This window comes from Myotis daubentonii, chromosome 15 (genome assembly GCF_963259705.1).
Source record: "Myotis daubentonii chromosome 15, mMyoDau2.1, whole genome shotgun sequence".
NCBI classification, from domain to species: domain Eukaryota; kingdom Metazoa; phylum Chordata; class Mammalia; order Chiroptera; family Vespertilionidae; genus Myotis; species Myotis daubentonii.
The window spans coordinates 9,105,291-9,132,615 of record NC_081854.1 but is presented as its reverse complement, the minus strand read 5'-3'; the positions used below and the strand labels follow the sequence as shown (position 1 = coordinate 9,132,615).

The 27,325-nt window shown below is 55.7% G+C and overlaps 1 protein-coding gene across 1 annotated transcript; it reads right to left on the bottom strand.

Moving 5' to 3' along the window:
• Positions 1–25,895, bottom strand: ODAD1 (outer dynein arm docking complex subunit 1). The gene is made up of 14 exons (XM_059665957.1): positions 25,818–25,895; positions 23,937–24,036; positions 23,275–23,464; positions 14,018–14,140; positions 13,542–13,655; positions 11,582–11,649; positions 7,045–7,232; positions 6,666–6,800; positions 5,752–5,834; positions 5,467–5,635; positions 2,341–2,504; positions 2,150–2,253; positions 1,818–1,896; positions 1–1,737 (listed from the first exon to the last, which is right to left on the bottom strand). Exons 1-14 carry the CDS (start codon positions 25,864–25,866, stop codon positions 1,270–1,272), a joined length of 2,034 nt encoding a protein of 677 aa, XP_059521940.1. The 5' UTR covers positions 25,867–25,895; the 3' UTR covers positions 1–1,269.
• Between the last annotated feature and the right edge of the window lie 1,430 nt (positions 25,896–27,325).

Genomic DNA, 27,325 nt, shown 5'->3' with positions numbered 1-27,325 from the left:
TTTCTCTACCACATCGATGTTTCTCTCTCTCCCTTCCTCTCTCTCTAAAAATCAAAACTATTTTTTAAAAAAATGTTTGACAGGACATAAAACAGGAAAATGGCAGGAAACAGTTATCTGTGATGTTTGAATCGGTCTCACTCCCAAACCCGCCCCAGCAGGCAAGGGACACAATCTACTTTATCTCTGTGACCCAGGGGCAGGCACAGGGCCTCCACAAATATCCATTTCCCTCTCCTTCCAGACTGCACTTCCCACCACCCTTTGAAGTCGTGTGGTCACATGACCTGCTGGGGGTCAATAAATGTTTGTGGAAGTGATATGTGTCGTATCCAGGCCAGAGACTGAGAAGTCATGGCAGCTTTGCCGTTATCTCTCCCAGCGACAGCGATTGGGACACCGGGATGGATGGAGCAGAGCCCTGAGTGACCCCCAATAGGCCACCAGCACTGGCCAGTAGTAAACCTTTGTTGCATTAAGCCACGGAGATCCTGGGCTTGTTTGTTACTGCAGCATAACAGCCTGTCCTGACTGATACAGTGCCCAGTTCTCAGGAGAGCCTGAAATGTGGAGGCCTCAACAAAATGAATGAATGAATGAGTGTGTGAGTGAGTGAATGAATGAGTGAATAGGGCCATAAATTTTCCCCTGGGCTGGAGCTCAAGAAACAGCCATGTCTACAGATCCTTCTCTCGCACAGACACTTGTCGCCAGGCTGGGGTACAGTTGGGCTCTGCCCTTTATTTCTTGTGGTCACAGCTCACGCTGACCCTGAACTTTCTGCTCCAATTCTTTCCTCGGGGTCAGTACTGGGGGCTCATGGGGAGGACGAGGAATGAGGAGCCACTGAGACAGGGACCTCGGCCAGGAGGGCCAGGGGGAGGGAGACGAGGAGAAGGAACTAGAAATGGGGAAGCAGAAACGGGAGGTGGGAGGAGAACCAGGGAAGTCGGCAGAGACGGGGAGACAGATGCAAGGCAAGACAGACACACAGTGAGTGGGAAACTTTTGACAACAGGAGACTGGGTGACCGAAAGGGAAAGAGGGCGGGGAACAGAGAGAGGCCAGGAGACAGAGGAGATGAGGAAGAGCCGATGGGAAGGGACACAGGGACACAGGAAGGGGAAGTGGGGACGCTGTGGGGGCAGAGGCTGGGGCCGGGAGAAGATGGAGCCACAGGGACAATGGGGGGCTATACGGGGGCAGAAGCACTCGAGGGGGGATGGCCTGCAGAGCGCAGGGAGGGCGGGTAGGCGCCCAGCTGTGGCTTCAGGACTCTTTGCTCTCCATGGAGCCTGGGCCAGTGCTGGAGGCAGGGCCAGGGCTGGATTCGGACTCGGTGCCTTTGCTCGGCAGGCCGCCGAAGCTCTCGGAGCCGCCGCTGGACTCCAGGTACCCGGTGGAGCCCAGGTAGCTGCTGGAGCTGACCGGCTTGAAGGCCACGCGGCCGCCCGTGGAGAACTGGCTGCCGCTGGCGGAGCCCATGGCGCTGGGGTCGCCGAAGGTGACGTGGCCCACGTTGGCGCTGGTGGCGCGGCTGGACACCAGGATGCCGTTCGTCCTGTGGCTCAGGACGGACCCCGGCCCGACACTCGGGCTCCGGGAGATGGCCAGGGGTGTGCCCGAGCTGGGCCGCTGGCTCGGGGAGAGGTTCAGGGGCTGGCCGCTGTCCATCTTCTTCGCCATCTCCATCAGCTCCTTCATGTGCTGCTCCCTCGCCAGCTCCCGGGCCTCCATCTGGGGGGGGGGGGGGGGCGGTGAGCGAGGCCCCGGGAGGGCTGAGCCCGGCCCCTGCCCCGGCCGCCGCCCCTTCTCACCGACTTCATCACGTAGCTCAGCAGCTCCTCCTTGCTCAGGGGATAGTCTTCTTTGGCCTCGAAGCCTGGGGGCTCTTCCCTAAAGCGGGGAGCGGCAGGGAGGGGCTGCCTTCTGCACCCCCCCCCCCATGGCTCCTCGCGGCCACACCGCGCTCTGCCCGCCGGAGGGCCCTCTCCCCTCTGGTCCCGAAAGCGCCCACTCCCTCACCTCCTCCCCCAGAGCCACAGCAACCTCTGGTCCCAAAGAGGCCTCCCGCCCGCCCCCCCCCACACACACCCCCCCCCCATCCCTGCGGTCCATTTGTCCCCTCCTGCGCCTGCCCTGCGCTCACAGGTTGTCAGGGAGCTGGGGCGGGGCCACCTTCTTGGGAAGGTCTTCGGGGTTCTTGCCCAGCACCGTGAGGGCGGCGATCGACAAGCTGGACGTGGTGTAGCTCTGCAGGGAGGGGCCGCTGGTCAGCCCGGGCCCGCCCCGCCCTCCGCCCCCCGCCCCCCGCCCCCCGCCCTGCAGCCCCGCCCCCACCTGGGCGTCCAGGTAGGCCTGCACCGTCAGCAGCTCCACCAGCCGCTTCTCGATGAGGCCCAGGAAGAGGCTAATGTCGCGGTCCCGCATGTAGGTCTTGACCCCCAGGAGGTCCTTGATGATGGTGCTGTCGCACTGGGCCCTGGTGAAGAGCTGCTGGATGGCTGGGGGGGGGGGGGGGGGGCCGGCAATGGCGGGGGACAGGCTGTCAAATCCGGGCCGCTGGGGCCCGCCCTCTCCTTCCCGCAAGTCCCCACTGCCCCGTCTATGAGACTAGACGGCGAGCAAGGCGGGCAGACACCAGGCCGCGGGAGGGCATCGCTGTACACCCGGCACAGGGCTCGGGGCAACGGAAGGCAGGCAGCGAGGGGGCAGGGACAAGCTGAAGGCCCCTCCCCTGGGAGGCCCCACACAGCCCAGCCGATGGGCCGAACCCCCATCCGGTTCTGATTCCCCAGCTCCGGCCCCTCCCCCAGAAACACCCGCAGGCGAGCCATGGTCATGAGCCACTCAGAGGACTGGCCGGCCTGGCCTGCTAGGTTCAGTGAGTTCGCTGCTGCGGCTAATGAAGGCACCGCAGCCACGTCAAAATCTGCACCTGCCCTGGCCGGCGGCTCCGGGGGTTAGAGCACCGCCCCATCCACCACAGGAGCCAGTGAGAGCCCGGCCGCGTGGCTCAGTGGTTGAGCTTCGACCTATGAACCAGCAGGTTACGGTTTGGTCCCCAGTCAGGGCACAGGCCCAGGGTTACGGGCTCCATCCCCAGTGTGGGGCGTGCAGGAGGCAGCCGATCAATGATTCTCTCTCATCATTGATGTTTCTACCTTTCTCTCCCTCTCTCTTTTCCCCTCTGAGATCCTATTTTTTAAAAGGTTGCAGTTTGCGCCCTGGCCGGTTTTGCTCAGTGGCTAGAGCGTCGGCCTGCGAACTGAAAGGTCCCAGGTTCGATTCCAGTCAAGGGCACACACCTGGGGTTGTGGGCTCGATCCCCAGTCGGGGACTTGCAGGAGGCAGCTGATCAATGATTCTCTCTCATCATGGATGTTTCTATCTCTCCCTCCCCCTTCCTTTATCTCTGAAATCAATAAAAATATATTGAAAAAATAAAAATAAATGAAAGGTTGCAGTCTGATCCCTGGTCAGGGTGTGTGTGAGAGGCAACCAATCGATGCTCCTCTCTCTAATAATCAATTGAAAAACAACAACAACAAAACCCCTAAGATCCTCGGGTGATGGTCTTTAAAAAGTCTGCACCCAACCGTCCGGCACCCCACCAGCCATCCCTGCGCCTCCTCGCCCCGAACCAGGCTCATGCAGACAGCTCCCCCCTGGGGTCCCTCCCTGAGCACCCCCAGCCCACACTGAGCTCAGGGTCCTCCCCATCGCACTCCTTCTCCCCGGCTCCCCATCTCACCAGGCCAGCCCCAGTGCACCTGTCCCTTATCCCCATGGCCCTTCAATCTCATACCTGCGCCCCTCCTCCTCACCCTCCTCCCCTAACCTCCCTGTGCACCCCCTTTCCTGCTCACAACCCTCCACGGCCCCCCAGCACCTCCAGGAAGCGCCTCAGCCTGGCATCCCTTCAGGCCCAGGCCCTTGTCCACCCCCACCCGCATCCTGCATTCCCCCCTCTGCACTGAGGACCCCGAGCCACGAAGGCACCTCTAGGCCCTGCCCACCTGTGGGGAGCATCCGCTCCCGGCTTTTCAGTTAAATGCTCATCCTTCCAGGTCGGCCCCAAGCATCACTGCTTCCCAGGGGCCTTCCCTGCACCCACAGAGCCGTGGCCTGGGTGTGCCCCCTGAGCCCTGGCGTGGGGCCCTCTGCTCAGAAGGCCCTGCACCGGGTCTGATGCTCCCCTGTTGCCACCTTGAAATCCTTGGCAAATTTTTAACAAGGGGCCCCACAGTTTTATTCTGCGCTGGGCCCCCCGAATGATGGCCCCATGCTCCACACTGAGTTCAGGCCCACGCCTGCTTCCATGTGCCCGGTGTGTCCATGTCAGGCTCCGCCCACCACTCCCAGCAGGTCTCATCGCTCCGCACAGGACAGGCGGGTCTGCCACTACTTGAGCTCCTACTGCGCGCCCAGAGGTGGCTTGTCTGCTTGCTCCCCGTCACCACTGCCACCTTTCTGCCTCCCTCCACCTTCAGCTTTCCATCCGTCACCCCATCTAATTCTCATGGCCACCCTACAAAGGCGCAGCATTGCGTTTCCAGAAAGGATCCCACAGAGGAAGCCACACACCAAGGCCCACAAATGGTGGAGCTGGGATTCAAACCCAGGGCAGCCTGCTCTTGAGTGCTCTAGACTGGAAGGATGAGTAGCGGATGGATGGATGGATGGATGGATGGATGGATGGATGGATACTGGATGGATGGATGGATGGATGGATGGATGAATACTGGATGGATGGATGGATCGATGGATGGATAGATGGATGGATGGATAGATGGATCAATACTAGAGGGACGGATGGATGGATGGATGGATGGATAGTGAATATTAGATGGATGGATGGATAGATGGATGGATGGATAGATGAATACTGGATGGATAGATGAGTTAATACTAGATGGATGGGTGGATGGATGGTTCAATACTGGGTGCATGAATGTATGGATGGATCAATACTAGAGGGATGAATGAATGGATGGATGAATACTGGATGGATGGATGGATGGATGGATGGATGGATGGATGGATGGATCAATACTAGAGGGATGGATGGGTGGATAGATGAATACCGGATGGATAGATAAGTAAATACTAGATGGATGGATGGATGAATACTGGATGGATATTAGATGGATGGGTGGATGGATGGATCAGTACTGGGTGCATGAATGGATGGATGGATGGATGAATACTGGGTGCATGGATGGATGGATGGATGGATGGATACTAGATGAATGGATGGATGGGTGAGTGGATCAATACTAGAGGGATGGATGAATGGATGGATGAATACTGGGATACCGGGCGCATGGATGGATGGATGACGGATATGCGGTGAATGAGTGAGTGCACAAAGTAACTCCCGGAAATCTCCAAACGGCCAGCAGAGGCTTGGCCCGCCGCGTGCTCATCGCATCCGCCCAGGTGAAGAGGCGGGCAGGTGCCCACCTGCCTTGAACTTCTCCACCTGCTCCCTCAGCGTCTGGGCGCGGGCCTCCAGGCTGTCGGCCTCGTTGCGCACCTCTCCTATCTGCTGCTGCACCGAAGCCTCCTGCTCCTCCTTCAGCGACAGGCGGGCCGCGTCGCCATAGCGCGCCTTCTTCATGGCCTCGTTCATCTGCGGGGCGAGGGCGAGGCTGGGCCCGGCTGCCTGCGGCGGAGGGGCTGCCCGCGGAGGAGGCGGTCGGTGCCGAGGCCAGGGGCAAGGACTCGGGACGCGCGGGGCTCACTCACCTCCGTGATCTCCTCCCGCAGACGCTCCAGCTCCGAGTTCTGCTCGTTGATGAAGTTGAACTCCGCGAAGTTGCGCTCCTCCGCTGAGCGGGAAAGGCGGGGCCGGGAGACGGAGTCAGGGACGCGCGGAAGAGACCAAACCAGAAGCGGAGAGAGGCGCACCGGACGGGGAGGGAGGGGCTGAGAAAGACGGCGCAGAGGCCAGGCGGGAGACACAGACGGAGAGACACGCAGAGAACCGGGACACCGAGAGCAAACGGAAAGACCCGGAGAGACCGAGAGAGGCACGGACACACAGAAGTGAGGGAGAGAAAACAGTAGCGGCGGGAGACAGACGGCAGCGGGCACACGGGGAGACGCCGGGGAAAGGGGACGATTCGGAGAGCGATGCCCAGGCCCAGGAGCAGGGAGGAGAGGGGAGGGGAGGGGGCGTGGGGGGGGGGCGGGAGGCAGGCAACCCCCAGAGAAACGCCACGGACACAAAAGGACAGCGAAACAGCCCTACTGGTTTGGCGCAATGGATAGATAGAGCGTCCAGGTTCCCGGTTCGATTCCGGTCCAGGGCACAGGCCTGGGCTGCGGGCTCCCTCCCCAGCAGGGGGCGTGCAGGAGGCAGCCAATCCATGATTCTCTCTCACCATGGATGTTTCTCTCTCTCTCCCTCTCCCTTCCTCTCTGAAAGCAATAAAAATATATTTAAAACAAAACAAAACAAGAAAGACAGCGATACAGACACTCGGAGGGGACAGAGAGATGCAGAGGAGAGGGAGACAGACAGAAGCAAGAGGAGAGAGACAGGAGGGCGCAGAGGCGCCCCAGGAGGGGGGTGCGGAACCACCCGCTCTTCCCCGCGGGCGGAGGGTCCCTAGGCCCTCGGGGACCTGGGCAGGGCGGGGCGGGGCGCAGACACTCACTATCCAAGTACTTCTTCACCAGCAGCTCCGGGTCGCTCTCCCCGGTCAGCTGGGCCAGTTTATTCAGAGTGTCCTCGTACCGCAACACCAGCTTCTCCTGCGAGGTCTTCCGGAGGCCCTCGGCCACCTCCCGGGCTGGGGGGCAGGGGGGCAGTGAGGTGGGTGCCCCGGGGCGGCCACCCGCCCCTACGACCCCTGGAAGAGGAGCCCAGGCCCCTGCCCCGCTGGCTACGAGGGCGGGGTCGCCAGGCCTCTGCGCGCCCCAGCGCCCCCTGCAGGCGGGCCCCGGCCGTGCGCCCTGAGACCTGGAGACGGGCGCTCGCCCCTCTCCGCGGGCCCCGGCCGGCCGGTGGGGTGCAGAGGGGGCGGCCGGCCTCACCGCGTTTCTCGCGCTTCTCCAGGACGACGGGATCCGGCTGCCGGTCGTGGTTCTTGAACTGGAGGAAGCGGTGCAGATGGTCCAGGTGCGCTATCTGCCGCTGCAAGATCTGCACGTCCGTCTCGTTCTGGGCGCCCTCCTTGTCGGCCCGCTCCCGCAGCAAACTCATCTTGGTTTTCGCCTCCTCGCTGGGCAGGTCCGTCGGGTCGGGGAGATGGAGGTTGGATTAGAATCAGCCTGGGGTCCCAGGGGTGGGTGCGCGGGCGGGCGCAGTCTGGGGTTGGGGGGTGGATGGGCGGGGTCAGCCTGGAGTCCCAGGGATGGGGTAGCATTAGTCTGCTGTTACCCTGAGGTGACAAAAGACAGAACACTTTCTAGGTTCTCGAGGTGGGTCAGGAGTCAGGGCCTGGCGGGGGGAGAGGGGGCGGTGCTCGGCCTGGTAAGGGGCCGACGGCCTTGCCCACAAGCTGATCATGGAAACAGTGAAATGGAGCAGGCGTTGCTCAGGGAGCCACTGACATGAGCTCTGAGGCTATTAGGGAGCGGGGCGGGGGCGCATCCGCCTCCATCCACAGAGCTGCTATGAAGTTGCTAAACCTGTTGCCAAACGCAGTCCGAGGCTGAGCCTTAGCCCGGAGCCATAACCGTCCTGGCCAACAGCTGCTGCGCGGACTACCGGGCACATGGACTCGGCCTCCTCCCTTCCGAGTGCGGTGAGCCCAGCCGGCCCGCCTCCCCTGCGTCAGAGAATGACGCTGTGCGGCTTTTGCCCTCAGGTATGAACCTGCCCTTCTCTGTTCTCTCCAGAGCCACTGAGTTGCTCCCTGATTGTAATCCTTTTGCTCAAATAAGAGCTTTCTGTTCTTTATTTCAGCCTGAACCTCCTCTCTGGCTAACAGTGCGCAGGGGCACCGGGAGGCAGGCGGGGGTTACTGCGGGGTGGCGCCTGGAACTGGGGGGGGGGGGGGATGGAGGAGGGGGGGACAGGTTGGCACAGTTAAGACACTCCGGCCACGAAGGGGACAGCCAGGTGATGAGGTCAGCATGCTGGAGTGTGGGGGGGGTGTGGTTGGAAATATAAGGGGCTGGGGCCACCCAGGACCTCACGTGGGACAGGTAGGCAACGTCACCAGCACTTGTGCACACACCCTGTTAGGACTCTGGAGACCCTAGAAGCCTCACTCACTGGGCCTCCCCTGGCTGCACATCTGAAAACGTAGCTTCTGAGCTGCTTTTTAAAAGTGTATTTATTCAGCCCTGGCTGGTCTGGCTCAGTGGATAGAACATCGGCCTGCAGACTGAAGGGTCCCAGGTTCGATTGTGGTCAAAGGCACATGTCCCGGTTGAGGGCTCCATCCCCAGTAGGAGGTGTGCAGGAGGCAGGCGATCAGTGATTCTCTCTCATCATTGATGTTTCTATCTCTATCTCCTTCTCCCTTCCTCTCTGAAATCAATAAAAATATATTTTAAAAAAATAAAATAAAAATCTATTTATTTATTTGAGAGAGAGAAACGTTGATTTGTTCTACTTATTTATGCGTTCATTGGCTGCTTCTTGCATGTGCCCTGCCTGGAGGTCCAACCCACAACCTTGGTGTATCCGGACGAGGCTCTAACCAACTGAGCTACCCGGCCAGGACGTAGCTGCTAGACCAGAGGTTCTCAACCTGTGGGTCGTGACCCCTTTGGCGATCGAACGACCCTTTCACAGGGGTCGCCTAAGACCATCCTGCATATCAGATATTGACATGACGATTCATCACAGTAGCAACATTACAGTTATGAAGTAGCAACGAAAATAATTTTATGGTTGGGTCACCACAGGAGGAGCTGTATTTAAAGGGCCAGAAGGTTGAGAACCACTGAGCTAGACTTTCCCCAGAGCACTAGCTTTGTGCTCTGTTCAAAGTCCGTGAAGGCTTATTCAGGTCACCCCTCCGCAGGAAGCCTCCCGGGCACCCCCACCCCCAGCCCAGTGGCCCCTTTTGCCTCTGGTGGCAGCGCCTCGGGGCTCAGGACTCAGCTCTTTCTGTGCCTTGGGCTCCATGCCAACGAGGGGCAGGGAGAGGGAACCAACCACCTGAGATCCAGGCCTTGCAGGGGGTGCTCTACAGGGCCTGTGAGGCAGACACCATCATAACTGCCATGCCCCAGGGGAGGCTCAGGGAGGGGAGTGACTGGCCCAGGCCACCAGGTGAGGAAGCAGTGGACACACTGCCTCTCCAACAGGAAGTGTCAGTGATGACACCCGCCCGCCTTCCAGCTGAAACCTCCGGGCCCTGGACCCAGCGGGGCTGCCCGCGGCAATCATTGGGAAGTGCGGTGGAGTTTGGGTCCTGGCTGTGCTCAGACGGGCCAGCAGGCATCACCTGTGGGCCCACGGGAAAGATGAGCTGGCCAGTCACACTCTCTCCCTCGGGAAGGTCATTGGGAAATGCTCAGAATGGGACCAGAAGCTGAAAGGAGAAGCATGTAGGGAGAGGAGCCACAGGTCACATTCCACATATTTGCCAATGACACATCTGATAAGGGGTTAATCTCCAAACTATGTAGAGAACTGATACAACTTAACGAAAAGACGACAAACAACCCAGTTAAAAAATGGGCAAAAGACCGAAATAGACATTTCCCCAAAGAGGACAGGAAATGGCCAAGAGACATATGAAAGAATGCTCAAGGGCACGAATCATCACAGAGATGCACTTGAAAATGACAGAGAGATACCATCTCACATGGTCAGAATGGCCACCATCAACAAACCAACAAAGGACAAGTGCTGGCGAGGATGCGGAGAAAAGGGAACCCTCGTGCACTGCTGGTGGGAGTGCAGACTGGTGCGGCCACTATGGAAGACAGTATGGAGTTTCCTCAAAAAATTAAAAATGGAACTGCCATTTGACCCAGTGATCCCACTTCTAGGAATATATGCTAAGAAACCCAAAACACCAATCAGAAAGAATGTATGCACCACCACTGGTATGTTCAAAGCAGCACAATTTACAATCGCTAAGATCTGGAAACAGCTCCAGTGCCCATCAGCAGATGGGTGGATAAAAAAGCTGTGGTACATCTACACCATGGAATACTATGCAGCAGTAAAAAAAGAAGGATCTCTTACCCTTTGAGACAGCGTGCAGGGACCTGGAGAGTATTATACTTAGTAAAATAAGCCAGAGAAAGACAAGTATCACATGATCTCATTTACATGTGGAATCTAATGAACAAAATAAATTAACAAAATAAATCCAGAGACACTGAAGCATGTACCAGATCCACGAATCTCAGAGGGAAGGGGTGGGAGGCAGGAAGAGATTAACCAAAGAGCTCAGTGGTGGAGTGTCCACCAACCAGGAGGTCACGGTTCGATTCCCGATCAGGGCACATGCCCAGGTTGCAGGCTTGATCCCCAGTGTGTGGGGCGTGCTGGAGGCACCTGATCAATGATTCTCTCTCATCATTGATGTTTCTCTCTCTCTCTCCCTCTCTCCCTTCCTCTCTGAAATCAATAAAAAAATATATATTAAAAAAAGAGAGATCTTATATGCAAAGAACTTATATGCACATATGCAGAGCCCATGGACACAGACAATAGTGCAGTGAAGGCCTGGGGAGGGGACGGAAGCCGGGTGGAGGGGGTCAGTGGGGGAAGTAGGTGGCACATCTGTAATACTTTCAACAATAAAGGTAATTTAAAAAACAAAAAACAAAGGTCATGTTCCACCCTAACGGGTTTGGCTCAGTGGATAGAGCGCTGGCCTGAGGACTAAAGGGTCTCAGGTTTGATTGGATCCAATCAGGCGGACACATGCCCGGGTTGCAGGCTCGATCCCCAGTAGGGGGCGTGCAGGAGGCAGCCCATGGATGATTCTCATTGATGTTTCTCTCTCTCTCTCTCTCTCCCTCCCCCTTCCTCTCAGAAACCAACAAAGATACGTTTAAATAAACAACTAAAAGGGGCAAGTTTGTTTGTGGCTCCTGACACATCCCAGAAACCACAAGACAGACGTGGGCTCCAGCCCATGGCAGAAGGGATCATGAACCAGGAGCAAGCGGAAGTCACCGGGTAGAAACGGGATCCTGAGAGGACGCAGGACCCCAGGGCCGGGGCTCAGAAGGAGCAGGGCCCGAGGGAGAGGGAGAGGGAGCCCTCGAGAGTCCTGGAGACACACACACAAGCCGATGCGCAGAGTGCCGGGCTCTCCAGGCCTGAGGGTGGCCTGAGGGACACGGTGCCTGTCAACTGATAGAACGACTCCCGTTCGCCGATGCCTGGCCGTCCAGGCCCGGTGCAGCGGGTGCTACGTGCAGCCTCAAGTCATTCTCTCGAGGCCCCTCCGAGCCAGGAACAGACGGGGGCGAAGAGGAGAACCCATACCCGCCAGGAGCGGACCTCGCCCGAGGCCGCGGGGAGAGGCGCGCGGAGGATGGGCCGCCTCATGGAAAACAGTGTCGGTTCTGATGGTCCGTTTCCGAGGGTCAGAACCGCCCCCCACGCCCCTTCCCCTGCCGGAGCCCCGCCCGGACGCCGGCGGCCTACCTGACGGAGTAGGCGGAGATGGAGGACACGGTGAGCCCGTTGATCGTGCGCCGCAGGAGCTGCATCTCCTGCGGGAGGGGAGCAGGGGGTCTCAGCGCCCGCGTTTCCCGGAGAAGCGGGGGCCCGCGCCTGTGCGCACGGAGCTTCCCCATGAGCGGCCGCGGGCGGGGATCTTCGGGACGGAGGCGGCGGGAAGCCACCGGATGAGCGGCTGCAGGGCCCCGGGCTGACCCCCACCCCCACCCCCGAGCCGGAGGATGCCTGAGCGCCCCGACCTCTGCTGCTGGGGTTCAGGCATTTGCAGCAAAAAGGGCTCTTTCGGGAGAAAGAAGGGAGGAAACGGTATATTTTTACACCTGTACACTGTGTCTGTGTATTCATGCACATGCAATATACATAGACACACATATGCATACATGCATGTGCGTGTGCACAGTATATCATGTGTGGACTAATAAGACACAGAGAGCCCTGGCCGGTGTGGCTCATTGGCTGGGTGTCGTCCCGTGCACCTAAAGGTGCAGGTTGGATTCCCGGTCAGGGCACGTGCCCAGGTTGCGGGCTCGAACCTGGTGGGGGGTGTGCAGGAGGCAGCCGAGCCATGTTGCGCTCTCACATCCATGTTTCTCTCTCTCCCTTCCTGTCTCTCTAAAAATCAATAAAGTATTCTTTAAATAATAATAATGCACAAACATACACACATACATACATAACCACATACATACTGCACACATATACATTATATACATATACACGCACACGCATTTACTTTTGCAAAAAGAAACCCAGATGGATAGCCGGAAACCACAGGGTCTGGGTGGGGACGACGGGGCAGAGCGGGGGAGGAAGCGGTTTGGGCCTGGGATGCCTGTTGGAGTGGTTTGGATTTGGGAACCCAGTTAGTGCTCTACAGACTCATAGAGAAAATTAAACCAACAATGAGAGGGGGGAGCTACAACCTAAAACTGGACACAGCCGAAGCAAATGAACCTAACTGTATTTCAAACAAAGAGCACCTATATATATAAAAGCCTAAGCAACCGATCAGCCGAACAACCAGCTGACCGGTGGTTAGGACATGCACTGACCACCAGGGGACAGGTGCTCAACGCACACGATCAGGCTCCCTCCTGTCTGGATCGGGCCTGTGGGGATCGGGCCGAAACCAGCTACCCAACATTCCCTGAGGGGTCCTGGATTGCAAGAGGGCGCAGGCCAGGCTGAGGACCTCACCAGTGCACGAATCCATGCACCGGGCCTCTAGTAACCACAAAAAAGACAAAAAAGCCCCAGCCAGGAGGCTAGTTGGTTAGAGCATCATCCCGTACACCAAAAAGGTTTCGGGTTCGATCCCTGGTTGGGGTGCATATGAGAGGCAACTGATCGATGTTTCTCTCTCTCTCTCTCTCTCCCTTCCTCTCTCTGTCAAAATCAATAGAAACATATCCCTGGGTGAGGATAAAGGGGTGGGGGAGGGGGAGGAAACGGTCTTGTTTTTAGGAAATTCACACTGAGCTTCTCAGAGACACCGTGCCTGCTGTGCGCCCGCAAGTAGTTCAGCCAATATAGAAATAAGCTATTTTCAGTCGAGATAATAATTACACCGAGTAAATGCGGCAAATGGTGGGTCTTGGTGAAGGAGACGTAGTTCTTTGTCCGATTCTTGCAGGGAAGGGAGGGTGGAGGGAGGGCTATTGAGAAACCCAGGGGATGGAAATGGCTGGGCTGGCTCCGTGGTTGCCCTGGGTGGTAAGAGTCAAAACGACATCTCCGCCTTCTCGTTAGAGGCGTCCGGGAGCACTTTCCGGGTCTCCATTCCCCCTGAACGAAAGCAAACCTATGGCTTCGTCCTTTGCGTATCCGAGGCCCGAGCGCGGGCAACACGCAGGTGACCCTCCTCCTCGCCTCCTCTCCTCCTCCCTCGCGGGGCCGGGGGGGCCCTGGGTCGGGGGCCACTGACCTTGTGCAGCTTGCGGTCTATGTTCAGATAGTGGTTCCTCTGCACCAGCAGCAGATCCAGCTCCTCCCGCAGGGCTGCGTTCCGAACCAGGTGGATGTCGAAGTGACAGGTGACCTGGGGTGGGGGGGGGGGGTAGGTGTGGGACAGGGTGCCAGGGTCTGTCTGAGACCCTCCTCCACACTCGGACAGGGAGCCCGCTTCCCATGTGGGGGTCCTGAGAGCATCGGCCCTCCCCACCGGCAGAGCCCGAGCATCAGTCTCCTTTCCCCAGGGACACCCCACCCTCCAGGATCCTGTCTCCTGACCCCCGCAGGGAGCCCAGCACCCAGGCCTTCCCGCATGCAGGCCTCTGTGTGGCCCCCTTACCTCCCCCCCCGCCCCCCGCCCCCCGGCCATTTCCAGAACTTGACCCCATGTTCATTCTTCCCCCAACCCCAGAGCTCAGGCCTGGAAAGAGCCAGGAGGCTGGCCCTCACCCTGTCCAGCTGGCTTTCCACGATCTTGATCCTTTTCCGGGTCTTGGCCTTCTGGTCCATGATGACCCCTGGGGCCCTGGGATCCTTCCCGCAGGCAGAGAGCCGGGCCTCCCACTCCTGGATCTGGAGGAAGGAGGGTGGTGCCTGGGTGTGGGCTGGATGTGGGGGAGGCCGCGAGACCAAGGAAGGAGGCACATGGGAGGCTGAGTGGCTGCGTGCGGCTGGCACCTGCCACCCTGGGGGCCCCCGCCCCCCCCCAGCTCTACCCTTCTGCGGACAGCCCCCACCTTCCACGTGGATCTGGCTTCCAACCACAACAGGCCACCCGGCCGGCCCAGGACCCACCCAGCCCTGCACAATCACAGTGACTGGCCGCCAGGACGACATGTGACCCAGGCCGAGCCAGCCTGCACCCTTTCCCTGGATTTGGGGAAAACCCGTGAGCTGCAGGGGAAGCCCCCAGGACTTGGGCTGTCACAGCCCCCACCGCACTGAGCATCCTGGGGCAGTGAGGCCAGTAGACGGAGTGGAGGCGAGAGGCCGAGGTGGCGAGAGCCAGCCCTGCAGCCATTGGAGTCCCAGGTCTGTTGTGCTGATCCCGGCTTCCCCGCTGCCCTCGTTGCCCTATTCCTCCTCACTGGCGTGGGGTGTGCTGTCTCCCAGCTATTCCTGACACAGAATAGGTGCTCAATGAAGCTTGCCCAACGACACAAACTCGTGACTTGCTTAAGGCTGTGCGCTAGTGTAGGTGGCCTGTGTCCCGCAGAGCTAATCCCCAAGACCTCGGACCGTGACCTCGCAGGACCTCGAGCTAAAACGAGGTCCTGAGGGTGGGCCTCATCCAATAGGACTGGTGCCTTCATAGGAAGGAGACATTTGGCCCTGGCTGGTTTGGCTTAGTGGATAGAGCATTGGCCTGTGGACTGAGGGGTCCCGGGTGCAGTGCTGGTCAAGGGCACATGCCTGGGTTGCGAGCTGGATCCCCAGAGAGGGAGTGGGGGAGGCAGCCGATTGATGATTCTCTCTCATTATTGATGCTTCTCTCTCCATACTGTCTTCCACAGTGGCTGCACCAGTCCGCATTCCCACCAGCAGTGCAAGAGGGTTCCTTTTTCTCCGAATCCTCTCCAGTACTTGTCGTTTGTTGATTTGTTGATGATAGCCATTCCGACAGGTGTGAGGTGGTACCTCATTGTGGTTTTGATTTGCATCTCTGGAATGACTGGTGATTTTGAGCATGTTGTCATATGCCTTTTGGCCTTCTGTATGTGTGAAACCAAACAAGGAATCGCTGTGACATGTGCTGACCAGCAGGGGGAGTGCACAGAACATGGCAGGCATTGGCCGCTGCAAGATGGTGGAGCCGGTGAGTGGGGGCGCCAGACCAAGGCAGGACACGGGTCACTGTCATCGGGGCAAGCCTCTGGTGGTTACTGAAAGCTCTTTGCTCCCATGTGCCACAGTCCTGCCCTGCTCGAAACTGCTGCTGGCACTGGCCCCAATCACTCCATGGCCCACAGTTCCCTTCCAGGTGCACAAATTCGTGCACTGGGCCCCTAGTATGTATGTGTATGTATATTTATATATAATTTTTTTCTCATCACTACCACCTTCCTCTCCACAGCGGTGCCCCTCTCTTGCCTGTGTCAGTTCCTGTTGCTGCTGTAAGGAAGTACCACCGAGTCCCTGCCTGGGGGTCAGAAGTCTGAGATCAGTTTCACTGGGTTAGAAAATAAGGTGTCCGCTGGGCTGTGTTCCCTCTGGAGGCTCCGAGGGAGGACTTGCTCCCGGCCTTTTCCAGCTGCTAGCGGCTGGGTTCCTGAGCTCGGGGATCCCTGGGCTCGTGACCACTCCACCCTCGACTTCTGTTGTTACACCTCCTCTCTCCATCGTCACGTCCTCCCTGCTCATCTCTTTTAAGGGCTCGTGTGATGGCATTGGACCCACCCAGGGAATCCAGGATGCTCTCCCCATTTCAAAACCCTAATCACATCTGCAGTGTTTTGCCACTCACAGGTTCCGTGGATTAGAACATTGGCATCTTTGGGAGGAAGGGGAGGGAGGTCATTATTTTGTTTCCTTAAGTGAAATTCATTTTTTTTAACTTTTCTTTTTTGTTTTATCAAAAGTTTGATTTGGCCTGATTTTGAATTTTATGTAAATGAAAAAATGCTACCTATACCAGTGGTTCTCAACCTTGGCTGCACATGAGAGTCACCTGGGAATCTTTTTAAAATCCTGATTCCTGGGCCTCATCCTCAGGAAATTCTGTTTCTTTGTTACTAACGTTGCGGCCCCACCCCATCACAAAGAAACAGAATTTCCGGAGGATGAGGCCCAGGAATCAGGATTTTAAAAAGATTCCCAGGTGACTCTCATGTGCAGCCAAGGTTGAGAACCACTGACCTATATCGTCTGCTTGCCTCCTTCAAATGCATCCTTGTTGCTGTGTATAATTGTGACTCATTCTCTTTTTTGGGCTGTTGTATACTATTTCATTATACACGTACACCACGATGTATGTATTCACTCAATATTGATGGACATTTGGTTGTTTCCAGTCTGAAGCTGGTTGCATGAATAATGCTTCTTGCCGACACCGGTTTGGCTCAGTGGATGGAGCGTCCGCCTGCGGACTGAAGGGTCCCAGGTTTGATTCCGGTCAAGGGCATGTACCTGGGTTGCGGGCACATCCCCAGTAGGGGCATGTCAGCTGATCAATGTTTCTCTCTCATCGATGTTTCTAACTCTCTATCTCTCTCCCTTCTTCTCTGTAAAAAATCAATAAAATATATTTTTTAAAAAAATAATAATGCTTCTTCAACCTCCTTTTACATGAATCCTGGTTCCGGGATATATCTCAGAAGTGCAATTGCTGGGAGAAAACACTGACAGACAAACCTGCTTTCTATTGGAACATGACTTTGGTTAACTTTCTTCCACCACTGTTTCCATGGAAACATTCCGGGTTAAGGTACATATGGAATGCCAGCTGTGTTCCCAGGCAGCAATGTTCACTATGAAAATGACCCCGGAAAGGACTGTGAGTGGGTCCATGGGTCCCACGGGGCCTATGTGACGGAGACGGAATAGAAACCTTGATTTCTCTGCGGGGTGTTTCTTACGACTGAGTATGCTCCTGGTGGGGCTTGGAAGCTACCCTCAAGGGGTGGCTCCTCGCCAAGCCCTTCTGGCTCAGTGGACACAGCATCGGCCCGTGGACTGGAGGGCGGCAGGTTCAATTGCGGTCAAGGGCACATACCTCAGTTGCAGGCTCCATCCTGGCTCTGGTTGGGGCATGTGTGGGAGGTAACCAACCGATGTGTCTCTCTCACATTGATGTTTCTCTCCCTCTGCCTCTCCCTCCCTTCTACTCTCTCTAAAAATCCATGGGAAATATCCTTGGGTGAGGATCAAAACAGAGAGAGAGAGAGAGAGAGAGAGAGAGAGAGAGAGAGTTCCTCTTGTGCATGAAGCTTCCCTCAGCCAGGGTGGGAAACGCCTGCCCACTCATGTAGTATCAGCCACCTGGAGGTGCTGAGCAGCAGCCCTGGTCACTCCGCAAAGATGTGTTCGACGCTCTCATGCTAAGATGCCGTTGCTTCTTGTCCTCCGTCCTTCTACAAACTTAACTGAACGCGATGCCCAATTACAGCCTCCTGGATCCCAAAGACTGCTTCTGGGGGCTGTGCCGAGTGGATGCAACCCTGGATCTCAGGGCATGTCTATCTTCCAATGTAATCCTATATAATAAAAGGGCAATATGCAAATTGACCCTAATGGCCCCACACACAGAGGGCAACCCGTGGCGGGGGCAGGGCTGGTGAGCCAGCGGACGGCTCACTTCTTGGTTCCCCAGCCAGCAGGCTCCAATCACCTGACAGCGAACGGGAAACTGGGGGTGGGTGGCGGTGGGGGGTGGGGCCGGCTGCAGGCTCGGGACCGTACCCATGCACGAATTTCGTGCGCCGGGCCTCTAGTAGATAATAGAAGGAACACTTTCCAAAATACACATAACAATGTATACTCTCACCAACAGTTGGTAAGAGTTCCCACTGCTTTCCACTGTTCCCCAGCACTTGGTATTTTCGGACACTAATTTTTGAAAATCCAATGAGTGTTTGATCGTATCTCATGATTCTCCTTTTCCTTTCTCTGATGACTCATGAGTGATGAGTAACTCCTACATTTATTGGACATTGGAGTTCCTTATTGTGTGATGTGTCAGCTCAAATTCTTTGGCATCTCTTTAAAAAGAAATTGTGCTTACTCTTTAACGATTTGTAACAGTGCCTTACGGGGTTTTGATACGAGTCCCTTGTCAGCTGTATGTGTAGCCAATAACCTCCATTTCCTAGACTGATTTTGCACACCCTTTTTGGTTCTTTTGACAGGTGTTATTAACTTTAAAATTATGAGATACATCAACCTTTTCTTTTATAAGTAGAGATTTCTATAACTTGAGAAGTTCTCCCTCACCTCCCCACATTTAGACCTTTGACCCATCTGGAATTAGTTTTAGGGGTTCGGAGTGTGGGGGTACCCACACTATCCTCCTTTTCCCATTTCCTGGAGTCAAATATCAGTGTGCACATAAGTCTCTTTTAGGAATCTCTATCCTGTCCTGCTGATCCATTGGATTTGCCCTGCACCAATTACAAGAATTGTATAATAAATCTTGAGAACTGGTAGAGCAAATCCTTCTACATTGCTCTTCTTTTAAGTCAATCTTAGTCTTACTGTTTCATTGTGCTTCCATATAAAGCTTAGGAGATGCTAGTCAGTTCCATACATTTAAAAAAAAAAAAAAAGCTTTTAGTACTTTGACTGGGATTACATTGAATCTATTTGGAGATCTGACCTTTTACAACACTAACTCTTCCAATCCATGAATATGGTATATCTGTACGTTTATTAAATTCTTCTTTGGTATCAACAAAATTTATAATTTACTCCATAGAAGTTTTGTACACTTTTGCTAGATTTCTTTTTAGCTACTTCTTTTGGCTGTTATAAATGTCTTTTCTTCTCTTGTATTTTCTAACTAGAGGCCCAGTGCATGAAATGCGTGCAATTTGGGGGGGAGGGGTCCCTCAGCCTGGCCTGCACCCTCTCACAGTCCAGGAGCCCTCGGGGGATGTCCAACTGATGGCTTAGGCCCGCCATCAGTCAGACATCCTTAGTGCTGCCATGGAGGCAGGAGAGGCTGCGTTGTGCATCTGCCCCCTAGTGACCAGTCATTTGGCGTTTGGTCAATTTGCATATTAGCCTTTTATTAATAGGATAGTGACTGCTAATATGCTAATACAGGGAAATATCATGAACTTTGCATATTAATTTTGTATACAGTCACACTGTTAAAATACCTTGTGAATTATAAGTTAGCATTAGATTCTTTTGGATCTCCTATGTATACATATATACCATCTAAAATAATGACAATTTTGTGTCTTCATCTCCAATCTTTATTTATTTTTTTCTTTTCTTTGCCATATGGCACTGGATAAAATCTCCAGTACAATGTCAAATAGAAGTTATGCTATTTGGACATCCTTATATTGTTACTGATCTCAAAAGTAATTTTTGTATATTTCGCTATCAAATATGATGTTTGCTGTAGGTGTTTTATAATTGCCCTTTTTCAAATCTGGGGAACTTCCTTTTATTCCCAGCTCTCCAAGAGTTTTTAAATGTAGATGCTGAACTTTATCAAATATATTTTTATATCTATACAGACTGGTACTATGAACTGGTACAAGTTCAAGGATTGTCATCAGTCTCTGATGTGATGGGTTCAAGAAATGAGAGTGAACATTTAGAAACAGCGTCTCTAGGTTCTGTTGAAGTCACGTGTCGAGTCATACAAGACGCAAGCCTTTGGCGAGACAGCATGTCTCACTCTACGTTTTCCTTCGCCAGACCATGCCTATTCTGCTCCCTGGTCTGTGAATGGTATTTTCACTGGTTATAGAAGTCTACATTGCCAGTTTTCCCTGTTCTGGATTCTAAGACATCCTTGAATCTGTAGATTTTTCTTTCTTTTTTTTTTCTTTTTTTTTATTTATTGCTTAAAGTATTACAAAGGGTATTACATATGTGTCCATTTTTCCCCCCGCCCTAGACAGTCCCCTAGCCTCCCCTAGATTTTTCTTTCATTGGTTCCAGAATATTATCAGGTCCTATCGTGTCACACATTACCTCTGTCCCCACTCTCTTTCTTCTTAAACTCTTACTTGATATATACTTACACTCACTGTATCTGCAGTGTCCCTTAAGCACCCTCCCATATTTCCTATCTTTTCGTCTTTCTGTGCTGGATCCTGGGTGAGTTCTTCTGAACAAATTCTTCCTTCAGCTTTCACCTGGCTTATTACCTGTCTCTCCAGGAGAATATAAATTACAGGACAGCAGGGCCCTTATCTTGTTCACTGCTGTGTCCTCCACACCTACCTAGAACCGTGCCTGGCACTTAGTAGGCACTCAAGACATATTTGTTGCGCCCTAGCTGGTTTGGCTCAGTGGATAGAGCGTCGGCCTGCAGACTGAAGGGTCCCAGGTTCGATTCCGGTCAAGGGCACATGCCCGGGTTGTGGGCTTGATCCCCAGTAGGGGATGTGCAGGAGGCAGCCGATCAATGATTCTCTCTCATCATTGATGTTTCTATCTCTCTCTCCCTCTCCCTTCCTTTCTGAAATCAATAAAAATAAAATTTAAAAAAAAGAAAAGAAATATTTGTTGAGTGGATGGATGTTATCAGATATCTACATCCTTTCTTGACCTTATGGGGAATTTTACAGAGCTCTCTTCCAGGGACCCTATCCGCCACCTGACTTATAATTCTCCGTAATCAAGATTGTCAGGGCAGCCGAAACCGGTTTGGCTCAGTGGATGGAGTGTCGGCCTGCGGACTGAAGGGTCCCAGGTTCGATTCCGGTCAAGGGCATGTACCTTGGTTGCGGGCGCATCCCCGGCATCCCCGGTGGGGAGTGTGCGGGAGGCGGCTGGTCGATGTTTCTCTCTCATCGATGTTTCTAACTCTCTATCTCTCTCCCTTCCTCTCTGTAAAAACTCAATAAAATATATTAAAAAAAAAAAAAAAGATTGTCAGGGCAACGGAATCCATGGGGCCAAGATTATAAAATTATCCTAGTTGGGCCTGACTCTGGTGAGTTTCCATGAAAGACGAAGGAAAACCAATCAAGCAGCCAACACCCACTAAGCCACGGAACTACCAAGAAGCAGTCAAAAGTTTGGCGTGGCCCTAGCCGGTTTGGCTCAGTGGATAGAGCATTGGCCTGTGCACTGAAGGGTCCCAGGTTCGATTCCAGTCAAGGGCACATGCCTGGGTTGTGGGCTTGATCCCCAGTGGAGGGCGTGCAGGAGGCAGCCAATCAATGACTCTCTCATCATTGATGTTTCTACCTCTCTCTCCCTCTCCTTTCCTCTCTGAAATCAATAAAAATATATTTAAAAAAAAAGTTTGGCGTGTGTGAATCAAGATTCAGCTTCTGAAAGGCAGCTCAGGGTGATACTGAGAGCTGAACAGACTGACTGATTGGAAGTCAAATGTAATCATTATTGACCATGCGGTAGACAGAACAAGGTAAAGCAAGGAGCCCTGAGTCTGTGGACGCAGGTGGCCTCTCTAGAAACTAGAAAAGGCCAAGAAATGGATTCTCCCCTGAAGTCTCCGCAGTGGTTCTCAACCTTCTGGCCCTTTAAATACAGTTCCTCATGCTGTGACCCAACCATACAATTATTTTCGTGGCTACTTCCTAACTGTAATGTTGCTACTGTTATGAATCGTCATGTAAATATCTGATCTGCAGGAGGGTCTTAGGCGACCCCTGTGAAAGGGTCGTTCGACCGCCAAAGGGGTCGCGACCCACAGGTTGAGAACCGCTGCTCCAGGGGGAGCACAGCCCTGCTGACATCCTGACTGCAGCCCAGTGGGGCCCGTTTTGGACTTCTGTCCTCAAGCACCATAAGACAGTTGTGTATTATTTCTTTAAATATATTTTTATTGATTTCAGAGAGGAAGGGAGAGGGAGAGAGCGATAGAAACATCAATGAGAGAGAATCAGGGATCGGCTGCCTCCTGCACGCCCCCCACTGGGGACTGAGCCCGCAATCTGGGCATATGCCCTGAACCGGGAATCGAACCGTGACCTCCTGGTTCATGGGTCGATGCTCAACCACCAAGCCACGCCGGCCGGGCGATGTGTGTCATTTTAAGTCGTCCAGTTGACAATTTGTTACAGCAGCAATAGGAAACGAATGCAGACCACCAAGGCACATACATTTCAACCTCCTGTCTGTGATCCCATAGGAATACAAGAAACCACCTAGTCTAGCCCACTGGTCGGCAAACTGCAGCCCCTTGAGTGTGGCTCTTCCACAAAATACCACGTGCAGGCGTGCATGTACAGTGTGATTGAAACTTCGTGGCCACACTCAAGGGGCCAAAGAGCCGCATGTGGCTCGCGAGCCACAGTTTGCCGACCACTGGTCTAGCCTAACAACTTTTGTTGTTGTTGTTGTTGTTGTTGTTGTTGTTGTTAATCCTCACCCTAGGATAGTTTTTCCATTGCTTTTTAGAGAGAATGGAAGAGACGGAGGCGGAGAGGACAGTGAGAGAAACATTGATGAGAGAGAGACACATCAATTGGTTGCCTCCCACACTCATCCCGATTGAAGCCAGGGATCCAACCTATACCCCAGGTCTGTGCCCTTGACCGAGAATCAAACCCAAGACCCTTTGGTACATGGGCTGATGTTCTAACCACTGAGCAATATCATCCAGGGCGCAAGCGACCTCTTTCATGAAGAGTCGGGGAAAATGATGACCATGAATCCCACATAGAACACCGGCATCGAAAAGTCACATTGTTTCCAAGGTCAACTAGCAAGACCTTGAGACAGGTGGGATTAGACAAGAAACGAACTAGGGTCCAGAGAGGTGAACACTGGCCTGTGCTCACACAGCTCTGCTGAGGCAGGACCGGGATTCCAATGCAGGTTCCGCCAACTCCGGGAGCCGGGCCTTTCCCCTTCGCTGCCCCAGCTCCCCCCTCCCGCCCCCCAGCGTCTGGGACTGTGCTCATCACTCACACCCCTACGCCCCCTGGAGCCCCAGCACCACTCTCCCAGGCGCATGCTTTCAATAGCCCAGGTTTCCAGAGGAGGAAGCTAAGGCTCTGAGCCGCGAGGGCATCTGCCCCTAAGGGGGACCCGCAGAGCCTGGTCTCCGAACCCACCTGCCTGTCCAGGGCTCTGGTCTGCTCCTGCAGCTCCTTCACCTCGGCCTCCACCTGCGCCCGGCACTTCAGCAGGTGGCTCATGTTCTCCATCCTCTCGTTGTCCCGCAGACGCTTGCCCTGGCTCTGGGCAATGCCGATCTTCACCTGAAGCTTGTTCTGCAGGCCTTGCAGGCGCTGGATCTCCTCCCTGCCGGGGGGGGCAGCCGGCGAAGAGCAGAGCTCAGCATCCATAAAGGCCAGACACACCGGGCCTGGGCCTGCCTCCTCGTTGTCGGACCCAAGATTCCGGCCCCCAGTCTCTTTAATAGCCTCCCTCCCCCCATCATCCCCACACACACACACTCACACACACTCACTCACACTCACACACACTCACTTACACTCACACACACACTCACTCACACACACACACACTCACACTCACACACACACTCACACTCACACATACTCACACACACTCACTCACACTCACACACACACTCACACACACTCACACTCACACACACTCACTCACACTCACACATACTCACACACACACTCACTCACACTCACACACACACACACTCACACTCACACACACTCACTCACACTCACACACACACACACACTCACTCACACACACTCACTCACACTCACACACACTCAGGCCCTTGGCTCACAGTTGCTTATTGATGCGCTGGTGGACTTCCTTGCTGTAGGCCCGCCTTTCCACCTCCATCACTTTGTACTGTCGCTGCAGTCGGCTCAGCTCCCAATCCACTGAGTGAGGGGCCAGGCAAGCCGCTCAGTAGGAATCCAGACCCTGGCCCCCTCCTCCCCCGGACCTAGGGATCCTGGATCCCTTAGGATCTCACAAGCTGCAACTGAACGGAAGACCCAGCCTCCAGCGCCCCTCCAGGACTGCCTCAAGCTTTCTCATCCCTTCGTTCGCCCCTGTACCCCAAGCTGACCTGGAGACTGGATCCACTAAGCCAGCGGTTCTCAACCTTCTGGCCCTTTAAATACAGTTCCTCATGTGGTGACCCAACCATAAAATTATTTTCGTTGCTACTTCCTAACTGTAACGTTGCTACTGTGATGAATCGTCATGTAAATATCTGATATGCAGGATGGTCTTAGGGGACCCCTGTGAAAGGGTCGTTCCACCGCCAAAGGGGTCGCGACCCACAGGTTGAGAACCGCTGCACTAAACCCACCCCTTCGCCGGCTTGGGCATCGACCCTTTTCACCCACGAGAGGGCGCTCCTGGGAGGCCTGGGACCCACCACACAAGACTGGAACCTGGGGAGCTGAGCAAGGTGATCAGGGCTGCATTCTGGCTCCCTCCCTCGCCTTCAGCCTCCACTGCCCAGCCACCCTCAGTCCCGTTCTCCCGCCTCCTCACTCTCAGCTCATCTCCTAGGCCCGTGGTCGGCAAACTGCGGCTCGCGAGCCACATGCGGCTCTTTGGGCCCTTGAGTGTGGCTCTTCCACAAAATACCACGTTCGGGCGTGCACATACAGTGCGATTGGAACTTCGTGTTTCAATCTAATGAGTTTGCCGACCACTGTCCTAGGCCCAGGCCTCATCCCCTCCTGCCTGGACCATCACCCCAGCCTCCTCCCCCGCCTCCCCGACTCCCCTCACAGCCCCCGAGGGGCTTTCTACAACCAGAGTGGACCATGCCTCTTCCTTGCTCCAGCGCCCTCAGGACCAAATCCCAGCTCCTCAGCCTGGTGTTCAAGGCCCCACATGACCTGACCCTACCCTCCTCTCCGGGTCTCCTCCACCAGCTCCCCGCCTACCACAGCCCAGTACCACAGCCCAGTGGTTCTCAACCTGGAGCGATTCTTTTTTCTTTTTTCCCCAATATATTTTATTGATTTTTTATAGAGAGGAAGGGAGATAGAAACATCGATGAGAGAGAAACATCAATCAGCTGTCTCCTGCACACCCTCTATTGGGGATGTGCCTGCAACCAAGGTACATGCCCTTGGCCGGAATCGAACCCGGGACCCTTCAGTCCGCAGGCCAACGCTCTATCTGCTGAGCCAAACCGGTCAGGGCAACCTGGAGCGATGCTATCCCCCGTGGACATTTGGCAATGTCTGGAGACATTTTCCATTGCTGAGATGTGGGGGTGGGGGCGGGGGAGGTGCAGAGGGTGCTACTGGCATGCAAGCGGGTAGAGGCCGCCCCCACAACAAGGACTGACGACCTGAGCCCAAGCGTCGCAGTGCAGAGGTTGAGAAACCCCTGCTCGGGCCGCAGGCTGTTCTCTCTGCTGAACCTCTCCCCTGCCTTCCCCGCTTTGGTAATTCGGGGGAACTCTGGGCCCCACTCACACGTCTCCTCCTGCAGGAAGTCCGCCGGGCCCACCCCGCTCTCCAGGCCTTGCCCATACCCTATGCCCAGCGCCACCTCCATCCGCGCACAGCTGCTGCCCCCGCTAGAGGCCGCTCCCGGAAGGCCTCCCTGTCCCCGGAGCCCCGCAGCTCAGGACCCGAAACCTGGGGGAGCCAAGGACCAGAATGAGGGGAAGAAAGGGCGCCAGGGTTACCTAGTGTTTCCTGGAAGGCCTCGCTTCCTTCCTCCGAGCGGGCGCTCATTGTGGCCAGCTTAGCCAACGATTGCGAGTGTCCTGTAGAGGCGACACAGGACCCACCCCTTCAGGCGGAGGGTGGGGAGGAGGTGGGGAGGAGGTGGGCAATGAGCCGGGGACTAGGAATGAGAAGGCCACCCCAGGGCCAGCTCTGGCCTCTCTCTGACCGGCAATTCCTCCAGGGGATGGGAGGGGGCACCTCTCAGGCCCCTCCCCACACTCCTCTCAGCCGCCCGCCCCTTGCATTCTGTCTTGCATCGTGGCTCTGACTCTGGCCTCTGACCGGGGTATGTCCCCTAGGCTTTCTTTTTAAAAATATATATATATATTTGTATTGATTTCAGAGAGGAGAGGGAGAGAGAGATAGAAACATCGATGATGAGAGATGATCACTGATCCGCTGCCTCCTGCACACCCCGCACTGGATATCGGACCCGCAACCCGGGCATATGCCCTGACAGGGAATCGAACCGTGATCTCCTGGTTCATAGGTCGAGGCTCAACCGCTGAGCCAGCCAGTCGGGGGTCCCCGAGGCTCTCACACCTCCGAGGCGGGCTGTCTGGGGGAGGAATCACAGAGGAAAGGGGCCCCCGTGCAGAGCGAGGCCCAGTCCCTACCTGCTGGAATGCCTAACCTGTCCATCCTGGGAGCTCCGAGCTCAGTGTTGTGGTCGGGTTACCGGGGAGATAAGGGGCCTATGGGGCCTGAGGACAGCGGCCGGGGCGGGACCAGGACCAGAGGGGAGGTCTTGGGAGGGGAAACTGGAGGGCGTGGCCGAGGAGGCGGGAGAAGACGAGCTGGGATCTTCGAGGTTTTAAACAGGAGCCCGGCGAGGGGCGGCACCAGCAGGCGTTGAGGGGCGGGGCCGGAAGGTTTTGAGGGGCGGGGCTGGGAGGTGTTGAGGGGCGGGGCTGGGAGGTGTTGAGGGGCGGGGCTGGGAGGCGTTGAGGGGCGGGGAGAGGTGGTTGAGGGGCGGGGCTGGGATGGGTTGAGGGGCGGGGCTGGGAGGTGTTGAGGGGCGGGGCTGGGGTGGGTTTAGGGGCGGGACTGGGAGGTGTTGAGGTGCGGGGATGGGTTGAGGGGAGGGGCTGGCAGGCGTTGAGGAGCAGGGCTGGGAGGTGTTGAGAGGCGGGGCGAGGTGGGTTGAGGGGCGGGGCTGGGATGGGTTGAGGGGCGGGACTGGGAGGTGTTGAGGGGCGGGGCTAGGTGGGTTGAGGGGCGGGGCTGGCAGGCTTTGAGGGGCGCGGCGGGGAGGTGTTGAGGGGCGGGGCTGGGATGGGTTGAGGGGCGGGGCTGGGATGGGTTGAGGGGCGGGGCTGGGAGGTGTTGAGGGGCGGGGCTGGGAGGTGTTGAGGGGCGGGGCTGGGAGGTGTTGAGGGGCGGGGCCGGAAGGTTTTGAGGGGCGGGGCGGGGAGGCATTGAGGAGCAGGTTTGGGAGGTGTTGAGGGGCGGGGCTAGGTGGGTT